Below are 20,611 nucleotides of genomic sequence, written 5' to 3'. Positions count from 1 at the left end.
GAAGGTTCTCTACAAATATGATGTGCGGTGTACATGCTACTTTTAAACCACCCATGCAGCTAACTACCTTCATCCACTCTTCTAAAGATCGATTTTATCTTCTTACACATCCTGGAGTGTTTAAAGTTCCTTTTTCCTGCAGTTTGGCCTACTTTGGATAGACTGCTAGAACAGTTAACATCCACCTTGAAGAATACAACAATTACATCTGTGATCATCTTTATGGCAATTGGGACTGGCAGATCATGCTCTGGGTATTCCTTCACATAGGATTAAATGCAAGAAGGCATCGGTTTTAAAGTTGCTATAGGTCTGAATGACTATTTTTGGAATCAGCCTAATCTCTGAAGCACCGTCCCCCACACAACCATAACAGATATGGTTGCATTAATTTGCAAAAGATCTCGGCAGCAGTCATTGTAAGACCAGGTAGTCTGACTTCTCCAATTTAACTTTATAGTTATCTGACCAAGCAAGCATCTTGTTAGGACATTAGTTTTTGTTTCAGTTACATGTGAATTGTTTCCAATGCTTTAGTGAAGTGCCTTTAGCTTGTCATCGTTACATTTGTGCTCTGAAAGTGCTGGTTAGAAAACTAGTAAAATATTAGTGTTTCAATAAATTAATTTAGTTTATTGGAAGTTTTTAGTGGCAGTTAAGTCATTCTTTTTGCATCATATATATGAGTGTTTGTTGGATTAACTGTAAGGGTAGTGTGCTTAATTTTCTGATTTTTAAAGGTTTTTTTTATTTGTTTTATACTACACTGTATTGTGCATCATGGTGCTGATGTGCAAAACAATGCTGGGTGATTTTAATATGTGTGGTTATGTTTGCTCCAGCATGTACGAAATGTATGGTTCTTTGCAGAATGAGAAATTTTTTGAAGGAGATAAAACTGGAGAGCATGTTTGTTGAAAGTGTTTCAACAATGTCATAAGTATAAAGAGAGTAAGAAGAGTGATAGTAGTGCTTTGAAAGACAAAATATGTAATAATGTGACTAGTGTAGTTAGTGTTGCGAGTGGCTGACTGAGTGACTGTATGAATGACATGGTGGAAAATGAAGGAGAATGACCAGATGGTAACGGAAAGGATAGCGCACTTATGTGGAGTTTTTCGCAGAACAAAAACATGAGATTGAATGGTTGGAGAAACATCTCGTGAATGGTATTACAGAAGCAAAAGAAAGTGGTGAGAGAAAGCAGAGCATGAAAAAGTGAAAGCCTGTGATTTTGTATGGTAATTCATTGATATAAGGAGACCTTGAGGAGTGGGTGACAGAATTTTGTTTTCATGGTGCTAAGATAAAGGATGTCAGTGATGGTATGGTGTAAGGATGCAGAGAGTTAAGATGAAAGAGATGTTTATTTTGGCTGGTACAAATGATTTAACAAGTGACAAGTATGGTATGTGAAAAGACATGAAAGAGTTGCTAGAGTATGCAAAAAAGAAGAGTGAGAAAGTAGGAGTTGTGAGTCTGTTGCCACACTATGATAGAGGTGAGCTGAGACGAAGAGCTATGATTGCAAACTAGTCAGTGCACAGATTGTTCAGGAGATATGGCATGGAGTTTGTAGATATGTGGAGCGAGTTAGATATAAGGAAAGATTTATATAAGGTGGATTGCTTGCATCTAAATGGATTTGGTGTCAGGAGTCTTGAGAAAGTGTAGTTCAGTAAGAGTTCGGAAGTACAAGATAAGGGGAGCTAGAATGTTTGGGGGGGGGGGGATGCAGGCTACAGTGAGTCCAGTCACCATAGAAGTAGTAAGTGGAAGAGTGATCGTGTGATGCAAATTGTAGCACCCTGGTTAACTTTAGTGGACTAAGTAGCATAAAGTGTAAGGAAGGTTGTAGGATGAATTGGGGGGGGGGGGTATTGTAGTTTATGTATACTAATGTCAGAGGTGTTTGAAATAGGGTTAAGGGGTTTTGCATTGGTTAGCACAACTTGGCCAAAAGTTATAGGCATAGTTAGACATGGGTGACTGAAGATGATATGATCATAGAGGAATGCAAGAGATATAGTGTTGTCGGAGAGGACAGAAGGAACAGAACAGAGATGAGTTTTGCTAATGATATTAAAGCCCAAAAGAGTTGAGGTATTCAGATTCAGAGGGCAGTTCATTTGAGGCTATCTGGTGATAGAGGCCTACAGGACTAAATATGTAATCGGCTGTTGCTATAATCCAGGATATATGGAATAATTTAGATGGTATGTACTCACAAATTAGCATGATTGGGAGGAGGAATGGTCATAGGCAGAGAAGGAAATGGAATTTATACAGCTGCTAAAAATAATTACCTGAGGAAACATGTAATGGAGGTGACACAAAGTTCAAGAATGCTTCATCTGATCATTGCATCAGAAAACTTAACACTAATAAATCTAGCTATGTTGCCTATGCTTGGAGAGAGTGATCATGTAGTCTTGACCTGGAAGATTGCCAGACATGCAGAATTTTCTATTCAGAAGGGATATTATGTGGAATTACAAAGAAGAAGGTGATTATGACAAGCTCAGGAGTGAGTTTTCAGCAGTTCAATGGAAGAAGAATTTAGAGAACAGAGATGATGTTGGTGGTGTGTGTGGGGAGGTGGTCAAGAGTTGTTTAAAGAAAGCAATATCAGACTGCATACCCAGAGCCAGAAGGATAATCATGTTAGATGGATGAATAAGCATCATCCATCACCAAAAATTTGAGCAAACAAAGAAAACGTTTGAAGGGATTATAAAGAAAAAAAGCAGTCAGCATGCCCATCAGTAGTACAATGTGCAAGGAAGAAGGGTGATCTGTATGGTACAGATGAGACCAAAAGAAATTCTAAAATAGCTCTATGGAAGTATGACTTTAAAAAGTGCTGATGGTGAGGAAGTAACAGAAGCAAACCAAATAGTTGAATTACTGAGTAGGTATTTTGTAAAAGGTGTACCAACTAGGTGGTGATCTCACTATGCCAGATGTGACTTGACTGATGGAAGAATATAGTTGAAAAAATGGTGATCTTTAAATGATTGCAGCACTTCGATGCAAATGTGGCAATCAGATTACATAGCATACTGGCCTATGTATTATGAGAATGTGCAAGGGAATTATCAGCTCCTCTGACCAATGATAGCAGATTAAATAGCAAGCTGCTTAATTTAAGCTTCACTACTGAGAAGGTGCCAATGGAGTGGAAGGAGGGCAAAATAGTTCCATTGCATGAAGGAGGCTCTAAGGCAGAATTTGAAAATTATAGGCCAATCAGCATCTCAGAAGTGGTAGTTAAGGTAGTGGAGAAATTGGCAAAAGACAGAATTCAGGGCTGGGTGGATAGGAATATGACACTCTATAAGGAACAACATGGTTTCGAAGGATAAGCCTTGCCTTAGTAATTTGATGACTTTTTTAATAATATTGACAATGAAGATTAGATAAAGAAAATGGCAACTCAGCGATATTGCGAGTCATTGCAAAACCATTTGACAAGTTTCCACATAGAACTCTATTGCATAAATTTGAACAAATGGGGATTGATACGAATCTGATGATTTGGATTAGAGTGTGGCTGATGGATGACATCAAGGAGTGGTTGATGAAGGAGTTGAGTTCAGGAGAAGGCAAGTGACCAGTAGTGTACCACAGAGCTCAGTCCTTGGTCCTCTGTTGTTTAATTTGTATATAAGTGATATAGGAAATAATTTGACAGGAAATATTCAGTTGTTTGCTGCTTTTGTTAAATTGGGTAGAGATGGTAAATGAAGGTGATGCAGAGATCCTACAGGAAGTCTTAAACAGACTAGGAATATGAACAAAAGTCAATGGCTGCCAGTTTAACGTGGCCAAGAAAAAGGTAATGCACTTTCGGAAGAGATCAGAAGTGTACTATATTGATGGAACTAAACTGCAGGAAAGCGATGAGGTAAAGGACTTGGGTGTGATTGTGGATATGTACTTGAAATTAACAGGGCATATTATGAAGGTAACCAAAGCAGCACATCAGATTATGTGGTTTTTGAAGAGCACTTTAACAAGCAGGTTAGAGAGGTTATTGTCCTCCTATATATAAATCTTTAATAAGTCCACATCTGGACTACTGGATTCCCAGATTCTATGGTGATGAAGCAGTTGTGGAGCAGATGCAAGTAACAAAGATTGTGGCATGTCTATGGAATGCTCCCTGTGAGATAGATTTACAGTCTATAGGCTTCAAAAATTAGCTGATAGTCAAAAAAGAGGAGACATGATAGAAGCATTTAAGCTATTAAAGGAGTTTTATAGAATTGATGCTAAAGACTTTTTTTTAGTATATGGCAAGAAGAGAGAACAAGTGGTCACCAGTAGAAGTTGTGTAAGAGTGTGGTTAGCAAGGGTGTTAGAACTATAGGTAGAGATGGTAAATGAAGGTGATGCAGAGATCCTACAGGAAGTCTTAAACAGACTAGGACTATGAACAAAGGTAAATGGCTGCCAGTTTAACGTGGCCAAGAAAAAGGTGATGCACTTTCAGAAGAGATCAGAAGTGTACTATATTGATGGAACTAAACTGCAAGAAAGTGTGAGGTTAGGAACTTGGATGGTGATGAATGCATGGAATGAGTTGACAGAGGCTTGTTATGGGTGCTTCATCAGTAAATGAATTTAAGGAGAAGTATGTTTGCTGTTTTAAGAATACTTGTGACATAAGACTGAATTCTTACATCTACAGTATACAGGAAACCAACGTTCACAGGTCGTTATATTCTTAAAGAATCAGCCCATCATCCATGTCAAAAAACAGGAATTATAAATTGCCTCATCAGAAGAGCAAAAACTAATTGTTCTACTTTTGATTATCTACAGAAAGAACTTTTTACTATCCAACAACACATGAAACTCAATGGATTTTCTGAAAAAAGTACTCAACATCTTCTCAATTCTTATAATCCTCCACAAAACAACAAAGTTTCAATATGTCGAGTACCAATTCCTTATATCTCTGGTATTTCAGAACCTATCGCAAGAATTTTAAAGAAATATGATTTAACAGCTACTTATTCACCTATTAATAAATTGTCTTCTCATTTTCCTTCTCCTAAAGACAAACGCTCAACTTTATCTCTTCCTGGAGTTTATCAAATTCCGTGCAACTGTGCTGTGATCTATCCTATTTTGGACAGACTGGACGTTCTCTTGAAAAAAGAATCCAAGAACATCAATCCTCCATTCTTCACAACAAACTTGAAAAGTCTGGATTGGCTCAGCACAGGATTGAAACTGACCACAACATCCTTTGGTCCAGGACTCACCTCTTACATAGATCCCGTTATAGGTTTGAATGTTTGTTCAAGGAAAGCGTGGAGGCCTTGCTCCATCGTCCCAACCTGAATCGTAATGACTGTATATCTATATCAAAAATCTGGGAAAGTCTAATCAAGATTACTCATTAATTTTTTGTTTTTTAATCATGTCTCGACTTCAAAATATTCCGTTTCATACTTAGTGATTTAACATCATGCGGCTTGTTCTATTTTAAATGATCTATTGTTAATATTCTAGCTTGTATTTTTTATAACTGTTCTTGTAATACCACTGAGGATGGTCTGCTATTTCCAGACCGAAATATCTGGTTCATTAAATATCTTTCTTGTATTTACGTGCATTTATCATTAAGGAGAAGTATGATAGTATTGTGTGCAGGATGGCTAGTGTGTGAATAAATGGATTTTCCACAATGAATCTTCTGGCTCCGTGAAGATACCTTGAATAATAATAATAATAATAATAAAAGTTTCCTATATGCTGACTATATCCCAGAACACTAAGTAAGAAAATTCCAATAGTATTCCAAAATCGTTTTATTTCCTTTAAAAAAAAGTCACGGTGCAAACTAGGTAGCCACTTTGAAATGTTTATATTGCTGTATTTCATATTATTATTATTATTATTGTTGTTGTTGTTGTTGTATTAAGTAATTTAATTATTAATATTACCATAATTAAAAGACATTATGAACTGAACTATTTATGTAAATTATGCAATTACATGAATGAAGTATGCGGTGCATATATTTTGTAATGCCTATCTCATCAGTGAACACAAAACATATGGACCCTTATATGAAATATACATGGCAATAATACCAAACTTTTCAAAGTGTAGTCTTCTACTGCTGTGACCAGTGATATGATACTATTAGTCATATGGAAAATGTAACTTTTGCACTGATATAGCTCTCAGTATCTACAGATCAAGTTCCAACTGATGATACTTCAATGAAGGTTGACACTCGTCTAACTCTTTCCATAATGTTTGGCAATATGCATGTCCAAAATGAGATGTACAGTGTGTGTTATGGGATACTTTGACAATTTGATGTGAAGTGAACAGCTTCTATATAAGTAGCTTAATTGTGAATATACTTCACACACAAACTTTTATTTTCTTTCATTGCATAAAGAATAAAAACAAGCTTATGATTTATTATTATTATTATCATTAACATTTGACCTCCATGGGGTCAGAGATTCATTATGGCAGGTACACACTATTGCACACAATGCTCATCCAACTGTGCCTTAAATTGATTCAATGTGTCTACACACAAAATGCATTCAGGCAATGCATTCCACTCACCAACCACTCTCCATGCAAAGAACCTTCTGCTCACACCCTTCTTATACAGTTTCCAGTGATGAATTCTTGACCTACCTCCCCCCCCTCTCTCCCATTCTATGAAAAATCTCCATGTCAACCCAATAACAACTCCTGATTAACTTATATGTCTCAATCATATCCCCCTCCTCCTGCTATAATTTACTCTCTGACCTACAAAAAATAAAAAATAAATAAAAAATATGAAAGATGAAGATAAGGAGGATCCCCCCCCCCCCCTACAATGAATATAATGTGTTGACCAGTATTATTTATTCTTCCTAGGAAGATCTGAAGCATTTCTTCTGTATCAGGACTGCCAGCAAATACATCATTTACAAGAAATACAATATAATACAATGCAATACCAGACATAAAGTTGGAGGAATATATTTAAAAACAATTGATATTTAAATTAAAAACCTTGTTTTTAATTTAAAAATTAAAAATTTTAATTAAAAATTAAAAACAAGGTTAGGAGAAAATTCAGATATCTTCTCCTAACCTTGTTAAGTGTTACCCTGCATTGTAAACAATGTATCTGCATTGTAGCCTGCCTCAGAGAAGAAATATTTTTGTGGATACCATTAGCCATAGGTGAGATATTACTACTCACTGCTATTCCCTCAATCTGTAAAGAAATTGTTCCTCTGTATCTGAATAGCCAGAATGTTTCTTTATTATATGAAAGATTTTATATATGACAGAGTCAATATGTTTATTAATATCTGGAAAAAAAATTTAAGAAAAATGTTCCAGAGTATCCTACAAAGGTATATTGTCAAATATGGATGTAACACCACAGTTAATCATTGTGCCATTTTAATTGAATATTAAAATTTTTTTTAGAAATAAGACATGAGTTTTTTATATATGAAGGATAGATTTCTGCAACTGATGTGTTGGTAAAGTATTGAGCTATATGTAAGTAGTACTGAAAGCATATGAATTTCTTAAAATACACAATATCGCATTTAGGGATGGGATAGAATATAAAGCAATATAGAACAACACAGGCAGTTACAACATAGAGTTATATTCTATCACTATATCATAACTGCTTATGTGTTTTATAACAAACAATGACCAATATTGTGGATTACATTTCTTGTCTGCAGTCCACTTTTTTTGGACTGTCAGAGTATCATAAATTGATAGTGGAGTTGCCTCATTGTATATATATATATATATATATATATTTTTTTTTTAATAGGAGCAGCTGCATCTTAATAGCATTGCTTATAATGATTATTATTATTATTATTATTCATGACACCTCCAAGGTGTCCGAAGACTCATCGCGGGAGGACACCTATTGTACAACTCTTCGTCTCCACCACTACACCGAACCTCTACTACCAATCATCAACATTAGCGCCATCTACTTCCCACCACCACCACAGCCAGTATTTTTTTGTCTGTAACTTGCATGTGTTCTGAAGGGCCGATTTGTCTGTATGCGGGATGAAAAACCTGAGTTTCTGGGAGAAAAAACTGCTACCTCTGTATGAGATCGGCTAACTCACCTTCGATTGAAAACATCCATATAAAGAGTCCTCCTGTCATGACAGAATCGAACAGAATCGGCCTTTTCCAATTGAAGGGCGCAACGTACCGTCGTTCTTTCAATTGCACTACAGAGGCACTTTTGGAACTTATTGGTTCCCTGATTATCATCAGCATCATGCACAGTAGATTATTCTGTCATCATTAGTAAATTAAATTAACAATTTATTATAAAGAAAAGAATATCTTTGTTTCATATACACTTAAATGTTTTAAACCAGTTGTGAATTTCACTTGAAGATTTGTATATTGTAATGGAAATTATGTAATAATATTTCTAGGGTCAACCAGGTCCAAAAGGTGATAAAGGTAATCCAGGAGATCTGGGACCTCCTGGTCTTATGGGACCTCCAGGACTTCCTGGACCACCAGTAGGTTTATTTACTTTTACATTTTTCTAATAAGAAAATAAAATGAAAACAACTTCATAATATATTTAGTAACTACAATGCTAATTATTTACAACTTACCAATAGTTTGATTACCTGATGAGGGACAAAAACCATTTCATTTCTTAAATTATGCACTTTCTGAATTGGCTCTTTGATTAACCACCCAACTGACCATAGGGATCAAATATGTCAAAAATATATGCTTTGTATCCGTATAATTTTTTCTATAATATTTGAAGATTATATTGACTTCAACAGACTCTTCACATCCATGTAATTATGGATGTATATACACATCAAGATCAGTACAGTGGTTGAACCACCTTTATAAATGAAAATCACGATAATTTGCAAACATTCTTTATACATGTACTCTTTATTTTTATTCCCTTATGTGAATGCTTTCATTGATGTGGGAAGTTATATAAAAAGTAATGTATAAACAATAACTGTATCTTAATACTGGTGGTTAAGACACCTACTGGTATATTTTGATCATCAGGTATGATAATTTTTTTAAATTTTTACATCCTTGCTTTCTAAAAAGTGAAAACAGAAAGAATACTATAGTGTGTGTGTGTGTGTGTGTGTGTGTGTGTGTGTGTGTGTGTGACAAATTAAAAGCTTTAAAAGGTAATTATAAATATAATTGTCTTTTAATAATTATAAATTATTGAGAACAGTCAGTTTCAAAGATGAATTTGTTGTGCTTAATAAGTTGTGAGATATAATAAGTTGCTTGGAAAAAAGTCACCCGATACCCCCCCCCCCCAATGGGAAAACATGCATAGTGCCATGCAATGAGTCATTGTTTGTAGCTGGTATAAATTGGAGAAATATGATGTTCCCAAGTCGGTGCAACTGTGTTCGGACAAAATGGCTGCTAGAAAGGAACTGATGGAGTTTGAAAGAAGTGCTCAGCAAATTGTTGACAAATTGCAGCATTCTAGGTCAACAATCAGTGATACCATACTGAGATAGAAGTGAAGTAAGTCAACTGCGAGTGTTACTCACACTTGATGACCCACCACACTTATTGAACGTGACCGTAGATTTCTACAAAGGATAATATGTAAAAACCACCATTCATCATTCATTGGCTAACATGTTGAATGTGGAGTTCTGGGCATCGACTGGAACATGAATCTGCACAAGAAACATCAAGAAACAGGCTCACAACATGGGTTTCCATGGTAGGACCCCACTATCTTTTTCTCTTTCCATTCTATAGGAACCTTTCCCATTGCAAGGTTTTAATTAAACAGCCAACTTAACAGCATGGTAAGTTCCAAAGTACATCCCCTTAAAACACATGGTGAATCCATCTAATAACCCTGCCTTACTGACATTTAACATACTCAGTATTCACAATACATCCTCTTCATTAAATTTTAACTTTTGAGCACTCATTATCCTAGGAATAAAGCCTCCTGTACCAGGATGGAACAGTTTTATAAAATGATCATTAAATAGCTCAACTATATCATCAGCTCAATTGAATTATCCCGGTTTTGTGACCACATTTTTATTAAAAAAGACTGTTTTTTAAAACTAAACAAGTACTAAAAAACAAACCCGACAGGTTTTGTTAGTCGTCAAACTAACATCTTCAGGGGTAAAAATAACTAACAGTTTAAAGCACAAACTATAAGAAATTACGAAAAAACAACTTCATTTATTGGTATTTTGAACATCAAAAAAGTTTGTTAAAAAACTGAATAACAGATCTATACAACCGTTAATACGTGTTAGCTGGAAACAATACTATTTGATGTTGCTATCTGTGGTTCACTTTCACTCTGTCCGAGATCCGAACTGGGTAAATTTTTAATAAAAGCTGACCAAACTTGATTTAAAATCAAACCTTGATTTTTGTTGCATTGCGTAGGAAATTTAATCATATTTGCTGCCTCTGAATTTTCTTGTGAAACAGTTTTTATCAATATAGGACATATTCGTTCTGTCCCAGAGTACATCATGACCAGTAAAAGCTGTGTGAAATGCTAAGCCAGACTTATGTTCTCTCTTTTTTTGTACGTCCTTTTGATGTTTGCTCATGCAGATTTCTCCCGATCTCCCCGTCTGGCCTACGTAGATGATGCCACAGGAACAGTGAATATTATAAACTCCTGGTTTTTTTCATTGGGTGATGTGGAAGTTTCGGAGGATGAAGAGATTTTGATATTTTTTCAAGTGGCAGGAAAGTCACTTTTATGTTGTACTTGTAGAGAAGTTTGGCTAATTTATCTGTTACATTCTTGATATAAGGAAGGGTGACTGCATTCTTGAAGTCTTGTTTATTTAAGTTTCTTGTAGGTGCTGTATTGAGAATTTTCTTAATTGTCTTAGTTTTGAAACCATTCAGTTGTAGGATCTGTGTTAAGTATTGTATTTCTTCTTTCTGCTTTTCTTCTGTACTGGGGATGCTGTATGCTTTATCCCTTAAAGTTTTTATGAGGCCTATTTTTTTGCTTGGAGTAGTGGTGTGAGGTAGCATGAAGGAATCTTCCTGTGTTTGTTGGCGTTCTATAAATGGAAAACGATAATCTGTTTTTTCTTTCATTTATTTCTATAAGGATGTCTAAAAAACTTCCTTTCCTAGAACTGGGGAGGGGGGGGGGTAGTAGAAAGGAAAAGGAAAGTCACATTGGGTTCCATGTAGATCATTACTGGGACCTTTACTTTTTAAAGTTTATGTCAGTGATATTGCTACTGGATTGCAGGGAGGTATTCAGTTATTTGCACATGATGTGAAGCTTGAAAACATTATTAGCAGTAATGACAATATGGTTGTGTTTCAGGAGGATTTAACACCCCAACCGGCCAGGACGCATATATACCTCCAGATAAATCTGGATATTATTCTGTGACACCTATTGAATAACATGGATAAGAAGTGCAAGTTGGTCTCACTATTTCATCTACCTCGGCTGGTAGAGAGGTTAAGTAAACTGGTCAGATGGGTAACTGAATGCTATTTAATGCAACTAAATGTGCAAGGTGTTGAAATTTGGGAACCACCAATGGGAGTCTGTATATTCTATCGGTGGTAGTGTACTTGGCAAAGTGGAAGAGTCAAGGTACTTTGGAATGATAGTCTATAAAAATGTGAAGTTTAAAAGGCATACTGATTTACATATTCTTCTACTATATGAACATGAGGACATTTTTATATAGCAGAACAAAGACAAAAAGTCTATTCCTGGAAGTTGCATTTGGAGGGTTACCAGTTGGATGAGAGGTAGTTTGTTTGCTTTCACAGTCTTTGGACTATGGAATCTATTTCCTGATAGGTTTGTGAATGTGTAAACCATGAATGGATTAAAGAAGTGGTATGATAGACTTAGTGTTGTCTAATATGGGACTTCCACTATGATCCGTGTGACTCCATGGAGGTCAAGAATAGTAATCATGATAATAATAATAACAATCCCTCTCTTTTCCACTATTTTCATAACTTTTTTTTATGTATAGTTCCTTTTAGAGTTTTTTAGTTATCCAATTTATACTGAAATGTTATCTTTTTCACTTGAGGTATACAACTTGTCATTGCTGCTAATAAATATTTCTTTTCTAGTTTCCATGTACTGGTGATATCTCTCTCTCTCTCCCAGTTCTTCCATCCATGGCACTGTCGTATGCTAATTTCTAAGATTATTTTAATTCACCTGCATTATATTTCCAATGAATGCCTAACCCCCTTGATAACTTTACATGTTTGTTCAATCCTCCAAGTCAAGATCATGTCATCCTCTCTTCACTAATGGCAAGGATGATATCTCAGTTACAATCAGATCCTCTGATGCTAGACCACAAAACTCTTCAAAACTCTTGAACCTCACATTCCCTCTAATACATGATGCCTAAAATATTTGTTGCTCAAGAATTCTAGAAATTCCATTCCCTTTCTACTATAAGTTCTTTTCTCTTTCCAATTTATACTGCTGTAGTTAAAATCTCCCATAATGATTACTTATTTTGCACCTGCCAAACTTAACTGCCTAAACATTTCCTGCTCTCCTCTCACTGTGTTCCCTTGCCTATAACAACATCCATCTAAATATCCTATTCATGCCCTCTACACTTCATGCTGCTTTCAAAATGATTAGTACCATATTCTCCAGCCTTAGATGACACAATTCATCACATATAATACGTAATACTTTACTACTCCATTTACTCTTCCTGTCCTACCAAAATATTCTAAATTCCTCTCAGGGCATCCTGTTCTATCAACCTCATTTCAGTCATTCCAACAATCTGTGAACAAGCTGATACTACCAATGTCACCAGTTCATTTGTGTAGAGAAGCATCACCGTATTATCATCCTGCAACACCAAGCAATGCAAACCATTCAGAAGGCCACATGCAGTTTATGCTGAATATATATTTAGGCATAAAACTAATCACCTTATTCTAAAATATGAATACAAAAGGCAATCTGGGCATGCCATGCACCTTAAAGGCATATAAGAGTAATGGTTATTGTTATGAAAGTGAGTAACAGAAATTATATTAGGACTGTGGAATATTTAACAAGGGTGGGCTGAGGGCGCATAATCTGCAAAAATTTGTGAACAAAAGACAAAGAGGTAATAACATTCAGAAATATAAGTGATTAAGATGGTCATGAGGGTTATTTTTCATGTAGTACAACAAGAGATAAAGACAAGTCACTACTAGAAATTTAAAAATGGATGGTGAGTAAGAGAGCAGTGGGAGTAAAATTAAAACACTTTGCTAGAGTTAGCAGTGAGAATGCAGCCTAAACAATGTGTTGCGTAAAATGGACTCCCACAACGAATCTTGTAACTTTGTGGCAGTTCTGAATAATAATAATAATAATAACACTATATCCATTGAGATTGTTTATCTAATCCATTGATGTAGCACATTGATCCTCTTTAATTAACACCCATTCTATATTTTATAAGCTTCCATACTCATCCTTGTTCATGGTGGAAGGGACCTCCCAGTGATGGTACTGGCCCTTTTCATTTTTCCTTTTTCTTTGCTTTTCTTCACGTATTCTTCGCTCTATTTCTCCTGAGTCTTTTATACTATCCTATCCTCCAGACTACCATCACTGGGATCCAACACCTTGCCACCATGTTTCTCATGCAGTGCAACCCATGGATCTGGAAAAAGGAGGAGGGGGGGGAAATCCTGGTAGTCTTGCACGACTTTGCTCTCTGCTTTGGCAAGATGAGTGGTTCTAGATGGTCCATTCAGGGTCAGTCGACTAGTGGACCTGCCTACAAGGGTTAAGGTTGTTGCAACAAGTCTTCCTCCCCATGGTCTGGGGGATAGGACCCAAGACTTGCTGTGGTGCTCATATGGCACTGCTTGCCAGAAAGTGGGCGTCCATGTGTGGCCTTGTGGGTAAGGAGCTCTGGTGCTGAACCAAAAACCACTCAAACATGAATCCTTTATCCTCAATTTTTTGGACTAAAAAAAGCCCTAACCAAGTATTGATACCATTGATACACCTTTCAACAACAAAAGCAATAGATATATGATGCCAATATAAATGCACCAGTTTTTCTAATCATCCGTGCTACAGGTAAAAAAACCAATAGGGAGAATGTCACTCTTCTTCATTCAAAAAGATATAGAAGTGCTGGCAGATTCTCTCAAAACCATAAAGAAACTATGTTCTGGCGATGTCCTCGTAGAAACATCACATCAACAACATTCTGAAAAGCTACTGAGAGCAACATCGATGGGTGGAATGCTAATAACAGTTACACCCTATAAAATACTCAGTTCCTGTAGAGGAGTGATCTCAGAGTGGGATGTCTCTGATGTGAAGATATGTTCAGAACCAAAAGATCAGAGGGTGACAAGTACGATGTACATCATGATCCGTAGGACTGGTCACCTGGTTCCAACCAGAAACATCATCCTTACATTTGATACTCCTAATCCTCCAGCATCTGTTTAAAGAGGGTATCTCATGTCCTGTTCAACTGTTCATCTATAATCCACTAACATACTTTGAATGTCAGAAATACGAACATGCTCAAACTGTCTGTTATAACTCTGCCACCTATGTCTGATGTGGTAGTAAAGTACATGATGATCTTTTTTGCCATTAGAGGACTGCACAGTGTGTAGTGTTTGTAGAGAGCTACTGAAAATATAGGTGTTATTTTGAGTAATAATTGGCAATATTGCTTGAATCTTAACGTAGTATTGTTTACTTTTGTGTGTGATTTCTGCATTATTTAAATTAGTATTTTGATAAGATAGTGTAGCACATGGCACCGATGAGAAGACAAACAATGGCATCCAAATCATCACCATCTTTGTTTAAAAATTTTAACTTAAGGGAGTTTGTTCAGTGTAACATCTGCGGAATGTATGCTTTGTCGAGAGTGGCTAGAGTTTGGTTCGATAATCATAGCGGTGTGATTGTGTGCCAAAAGTGGAAGGAAAGTGAGGATTTGAAGTGTGTCTCAGGTCGTGAGATTGATGTCGTTGATGAAAGCCAGAATGTGATAGAAAATAGTGACATGATAGGAATTTGTGATGTAGTACCAGATAGTTTTGAGAGCGGTGTTGAAAGTGAGAGTGAAAGTAAAAATTCAGAGCAAGAGAATGGTTTAACAGATGAAAAAATGAAGAGATAGTTGCAATGAGTGAGATCGCACGGTTGCACAGAGTGATACATAGGGTGAGGTGGCAGCTAGAGCAATTGCAAAATTGTTTGCCTAGCGCATCAGGTAATGAAAAGCAAATGTATGATAAGAAAAATAAGAGTATGATCGGGAGTGTAAGAAAAATGAAGATGTGAGTGTTGCATGGTGATTCATTAGTAAGAGGTGTAATAGATGAGAGTTGTTAAAATCGTACTTACCAGGGGTGAAAATTAAGGATGCAAGTGAGTATATTACAGCACAAAAGCAGAGGGTGAAAGAATTGATTGTACTATCTGGAGTGAATGATTTAAAAGGAGAAAAAATTGCTATGAGAGAGGACTTGAAGAAATTACTAGAAGCAAAAGAAAAGAGTGAGAGAGTTAGGATAGCGAGTCTGTTGCTGCAGTATGACAGGGAAAAGTTGAGAAGGAGGGCCATAATTGCAAATGACTCTATGCATAGGTTATTCAGGAGGAGTGGTGTGGAGTGAGTTTGATGGGTGATAGGATTTATACAAGATGGATGATTTGCATCTGAATGGATTTGGTGTGCAGAGACTGGAAAAAGTGTTGTTGAATGAAGTGAAAGTGGATGTGCAGAATGAGGGAAACTAGAGTTATTAAGGGGAGGGGAGTGGATATGCAGACTTCAGGGAGGCAGTTGAGTGTAAGAATGTGTATAATATGCTCGAGCTAGTACGAAGGACAACAAATCAGAATAGGATAGTTAGTATAAGGCATCAAGATAGGGTTGGGACTAACGGGCTTCTTCATTTCATGTATACTAATGCCAGGAGTATTAGGAACAAGAAGAAGAATTTTTGGCCTTGGTTGGCTCTTCCTGGCTACAGGTTATTGGCATTAGTGACACATGGCTGACAGAAGATGATATAATTGGTGGGATAGAATGTGAGGGGTATAGTGTGTTCGGAGGGACAGAGAGAATAAAATGGGGGGAGGAGTGTTATTGATGATATCTGATGAGCTACAGCCAAGAAGAATAGAAGTAGAACTGCAGGATAGAGAAAAGAGCACATTTGTGGCTATTTGGTGTGAGATTGAGACTAGCAGAACAAAATATACAGTTGGGTGCTGCTATAGACCAGGTGATGGAATAGATGTTGGAGAAGTATGCATAAGCAAATAGACGCAATGATTGGAAGGAGGGTAATTATTATGGGGGATTTCAACTATGGTAACATTGATTGGAAGAAGGAGAGGACACATGGGAGGAATTAATTGGATTTTATGCAGTTATTAAAGGATAACTATCTGAGACAGCATGTAATGGAAAACACTAGGGGTCAAGAGTGCTTGACCTAGTAATTGCATCTGAGAATTTGACTGTAATGAATATGACCACATTGCCACCAATTGGTGAGAGTGATCATAGGGTCTTGACCTGGGAGGTGACTAAATGTGTGGAAGTTTCAATTAAGACAGGGTACATGTGGAATTACCGGGCTGGTAAGTATGGCAAGCTTAGGAGATTGCTTGGTTCAGTTCATGGCATGTAAAACTGCGAGGACTGGATGTTGATAGTGCAGGTGGTTAAAGAGCATTTGCAGGAGGTAATGGCTGATTGTATACAGTTTGAATAGTAAATCAAGTAGGGGTTAAATGGATGAATAACACCATTAAGCTTGACTGCAAAAAAAGAAACAGCTATGGAGGGAATTTAAGGAGAAAGGTGATCTGTAGGCACACAAATGGTAGAAAGTGCAGGCCATAAGGGTAACGAGTGTGCTAAGAAATGCAAAAGCAGATTATGAAAGGGAATTAGCCATGCAAGCTAAAAAGAATCCCAAACAGTTTTTTCGATAAGTTGCAAGTAAAAGAAAAAATGTAAATATTCTGAATGATTTTAAAGAATGCCGATGGTAGGGAGGTAACCGAATCAGTTGATATAGTGGAACTATTGAGCAAGCACTTTGCAAGAGTATATTGTCCAGGTGGTGATATTGCAGGAATGAAGGAACCAATAGCTCATATGGGAATTGTGGTGAATGAAGTGGAGGTAAATAGTCTATTACAAAACCTTAATGTGAATACATCTGTGGGATTGGATGGTATATCAGCTCATGTCGTATGTGAAGCAGCTACAGAATTGTCAGTGTCCTTGACCATTTTGTTTAATTTGAGTCTCGGGGGGTGTGGAAAGAGGGGAAAATAGTTCCAGTGCATAAAGGAGGTTCCAAGACTGCTGTTGCAAATTTCTGACTGATCAACATATCAGGAGTCATTGTCAAGGTCTTGGAGAAAGTAGTCAAGAGGAAAATACAGGAATGGATATACGAAAATGGTTTACTGTATGGGGGACAGCATGGTTTTGTGAAGGGTAGATCATGCCTCAGTAACTTGCTCACGTTTTATAACACAGTGACAGCTGAACTGGATAAGGCTAAGGCCTTTGACAGAATACCACATGGAACTCTAATTAATAAACTGGAGCAGATGGGGATGGATATAGGGTTGGTGAGATGGATAGGAGGGTGATTGATGGAGAGATACCAGAGAGTGGTTTATTCAGGAGTGGAGTCCAAAAGACAGCTTGTGACTAGTGGTGTGCCGCAGGGTTCTGTTCTTGGACCACTACTTTTCAATTTGTTCATTAACGATATAAGAAAGGATCTGAGAGGAACCGTTCATTTTTTTGCTGATGATGCAAAGTTGGGTAGAGCAATAGTGAATGCACATGATGTCAAAATTTTGCAGGATGATTTGGATAGTTTGGAGGACTGGGCTAAGGAGAATGGATGTCAGTTTAATGTTGCAAAATGTAAGGTTATGCAACAGTGACAAAGGTAACCCAGAGGATTGCTGCAATACTGAAAAGGACACTGACCTGCAGAGATAAAATTTGTCATTTCATTGTATAAAGATCAGACCACACTTGGACTATAAATTTGGATTTGAAGATGGTGTGCTGTATTTGAAGGCGATAAATTAACTGTGGAAAGGGTACAGAGGTGGATATCAAAGATGGTTTCAGGACTATACAATGTTAGTTATGAGGATCGACTGACAGAATGTAGACTGCAGAGCTTGGTAAACAGAAGGAGAGGTGATATGATTGAAACTTATAAACTGTTGATGGGTAGTTACAGGATTGACAATGGGGAGTTCTTTTGCTTGGTGGAACAAGGGGAAAGAGCAAGGACAAGGGACTATCCCTGGAAGTTACAAAAGGAAGCTGTGAGCAAGAGGGTGAGTAGTGGAAGGTGGTTGAACCGTGGAATACATTGCCTGATAGAGTGGTGAGAACACGAACTGTCCTTGAGTTCAAGGAGTGGTATGATAGACTGTGTGTTCTATGATGGACTTCCCATGATGACTCTTGACTCCATGGAGGCCTGAATCATAATAATAATAATAAAGCCAGGAGAGTGACTCAAGTAAGGAAAACAAAAGTAGAGTATGAGCAGAAATTGGCAATCAGGCAAAGAAAAACCATAGAGTTTTTTAGATATGTGGCAAGTAGAAAGAGGAATGATCATGGTAAGATGAAGTTAATGGATGAAAATTGTAGAATGGTAACTGCTGCAGAAGATTTATAAGGGTGTTTCATCCTGATCAGCTAGAAATCATGAGGAAATTATGTGTAGAGGGTATAGGAGTGTATGGCTTAATTGTGAGTGAGTAGAAGGTATTTGAGGAAGTAAATAGCCTTCATGTCAATAAGGCAATAGGGTGTGATGACATCACGACACATCTTAAGGGAATTGGCAGTAGCATTGGCATGCTTGTTTAATAAAAACTTACAACAGCACAGTTTTCAAGGGAGTGGAAGGAGGGTAAAAGGAAGGAGGCAGGGGGATATGATTGAGGCATATAAGCTAGTCAGGGGTTGTTATCAGGTCAACATGGAAGAGATTTTTCATAGAATGGGAGAGGGGGGGGAAAGGGATAGAACAAGAGCCATCGCTGGAAACAGTATAAGGAGAATGTGAACAGAGGAGTGAGTAGTAGGTTCTTTGCATGGAGAGTGTTTGGTGAGTGGAATGCATTGCAAGAGTGCATTGTGGGTGTAGACACATTGAATCAGTTTTAAGCACAGTTGGATGAGCATTGTGTTTACCGCTCATTACGGGGTCTCTGACTCCATGGAAGTCAAATGTTAATAATAATAATAATGTAATTGCTAATGTAGGCCACAGGATCCTCTGGGATGATGCTAAATTATTGCACAGTTGTTCCGCACAAATTTCAAAATATTTTTAAAGAAAGTGCTGAGGTCCTCCCCCATCCAGTCATCACATTCAGTGACACATTGTCTATGCTAAAATTTTGGAAATTGTTGTCAGTAATTTTTTTTCTTAGTATTTTTTATTTAAATATAGTCACATCTACACCTATTTTAGATCCTAGTAGTAGTTTTTATTTACCTGGTTCTCTCATGATTGTACATGAAAAAGATACCATTCTCCATGTGCTTACATTGTTGTTTTTTAATTTTCCAATTCACCAAAATATTTATATAATTAATTACAGTCCATTGAATATCCTTCCACTGTGTTCACGTTGCAAATTTACTATATTTATTTATTTTTATATCGTTTAAAAATTTAACAAATGGATGTCTACTGTGCCATGGTAATAATTTTCTCATTTATTTTATATCGTAGTTGCTTGAGCTAGTTCGAACTGTCTATAGACTTCAATTTCTAATTCACGTATAAAACTCACAATTAATGTTAATCCTTTAGCCCTTAGCTTCGTTTTACCCCCCCCCCCTTTCTAAAGGCCTTACATATGCTCTTGCAAGTGCTTAAATTGTAGACTTAGGAAAAGCCTCTGGCTAGAGCCAAGTCCTTAATCTACTTTGCCATATTTCACTTGTATTTATCCTTAAAAATTTATTTTTATTTTGTCGACTTTGCCATTAAGGATTGCGTAAAAGAATTGTTGTTCCTTCCCTTACATACAAGAGAAATATTCAGCTAACCACAATAATAACTCTTAATTTAACTCTATCTCAAACAACTCGTATTAATTAATCAGTCAGTCGTGGTTAGTACTACTGTTAGGTCACACAGGTTTGGTATTTTTATAAGTGCATTGGCTAAACAAGATCAGGTAAGCTATTAACAACAACAACATGTTTATTCTTACTAAGACAAATTATATACAACATTCAAACAACACATATCACGTGTCTGGTTCTAACTAAGACAACAAGAGTACAGTGGAGACAATACTTGTCATGTGTGTAACTCTCCACAAAGTCAATTAAGCATTTTGCTTAAGCTTTAAGACAAAGAAATCATAATTACACATAACTTTTCAGACACTTGCATAATATTTAACACACTTAAACTTCCTCTCACGTTGTACACAATAAAAGGCAAAACTCAAAATACATTCGCTCTTAGCATTATATAGGGTGTCCCAAAA

At 36.7% G+C, this 20,611-nt stretch overlaps 1 protein-coding gene across 1 annotated transcript in view; it reads left to right on the top strand.

The window, feature by feature from the left end:
• The window catches only part of LOC150095896 (uncharacterized), a 267,756-nt gene that overhangs the window by 72,879 nt on the left and 174,266 nt on the right, over window positions 1-20,611 (top strand). Inside the window, exon 4 of the mRNA XM_090409557.1 lies at window positions 8,466-8,555. Coding sequence (XP_090265683.1) covers window positions 8,466-8,555 — 90 coding nt within the window. The remainder of the gene's footprint in view (window positions 1-8,465; window positions 8,556-20,611) is intronic.

The sequence above is a fragment of the Typopeltis vanoorti genome, chromosome 19, assembly GCF_054136105.1.
Source record: "Typopeltis vanoorti isolate ZY-2024b chromosome 19, IOZ_Tvanoo_1.0, whole genome shotgun sequence".
In the NCBI taxonomy this organism is placed as follows: domain Eukaryota; kingdom Metazoa; phylum Arthropoda; class Arachnida; order Uropygi; family Thelyphonidae; genus Typopeltis; species Typopeltis vanoorti.
Note: the sequence above shows the minus strand (reverse complement) of the source record. Positions and strands in the feature narration are given on the sequence as shown.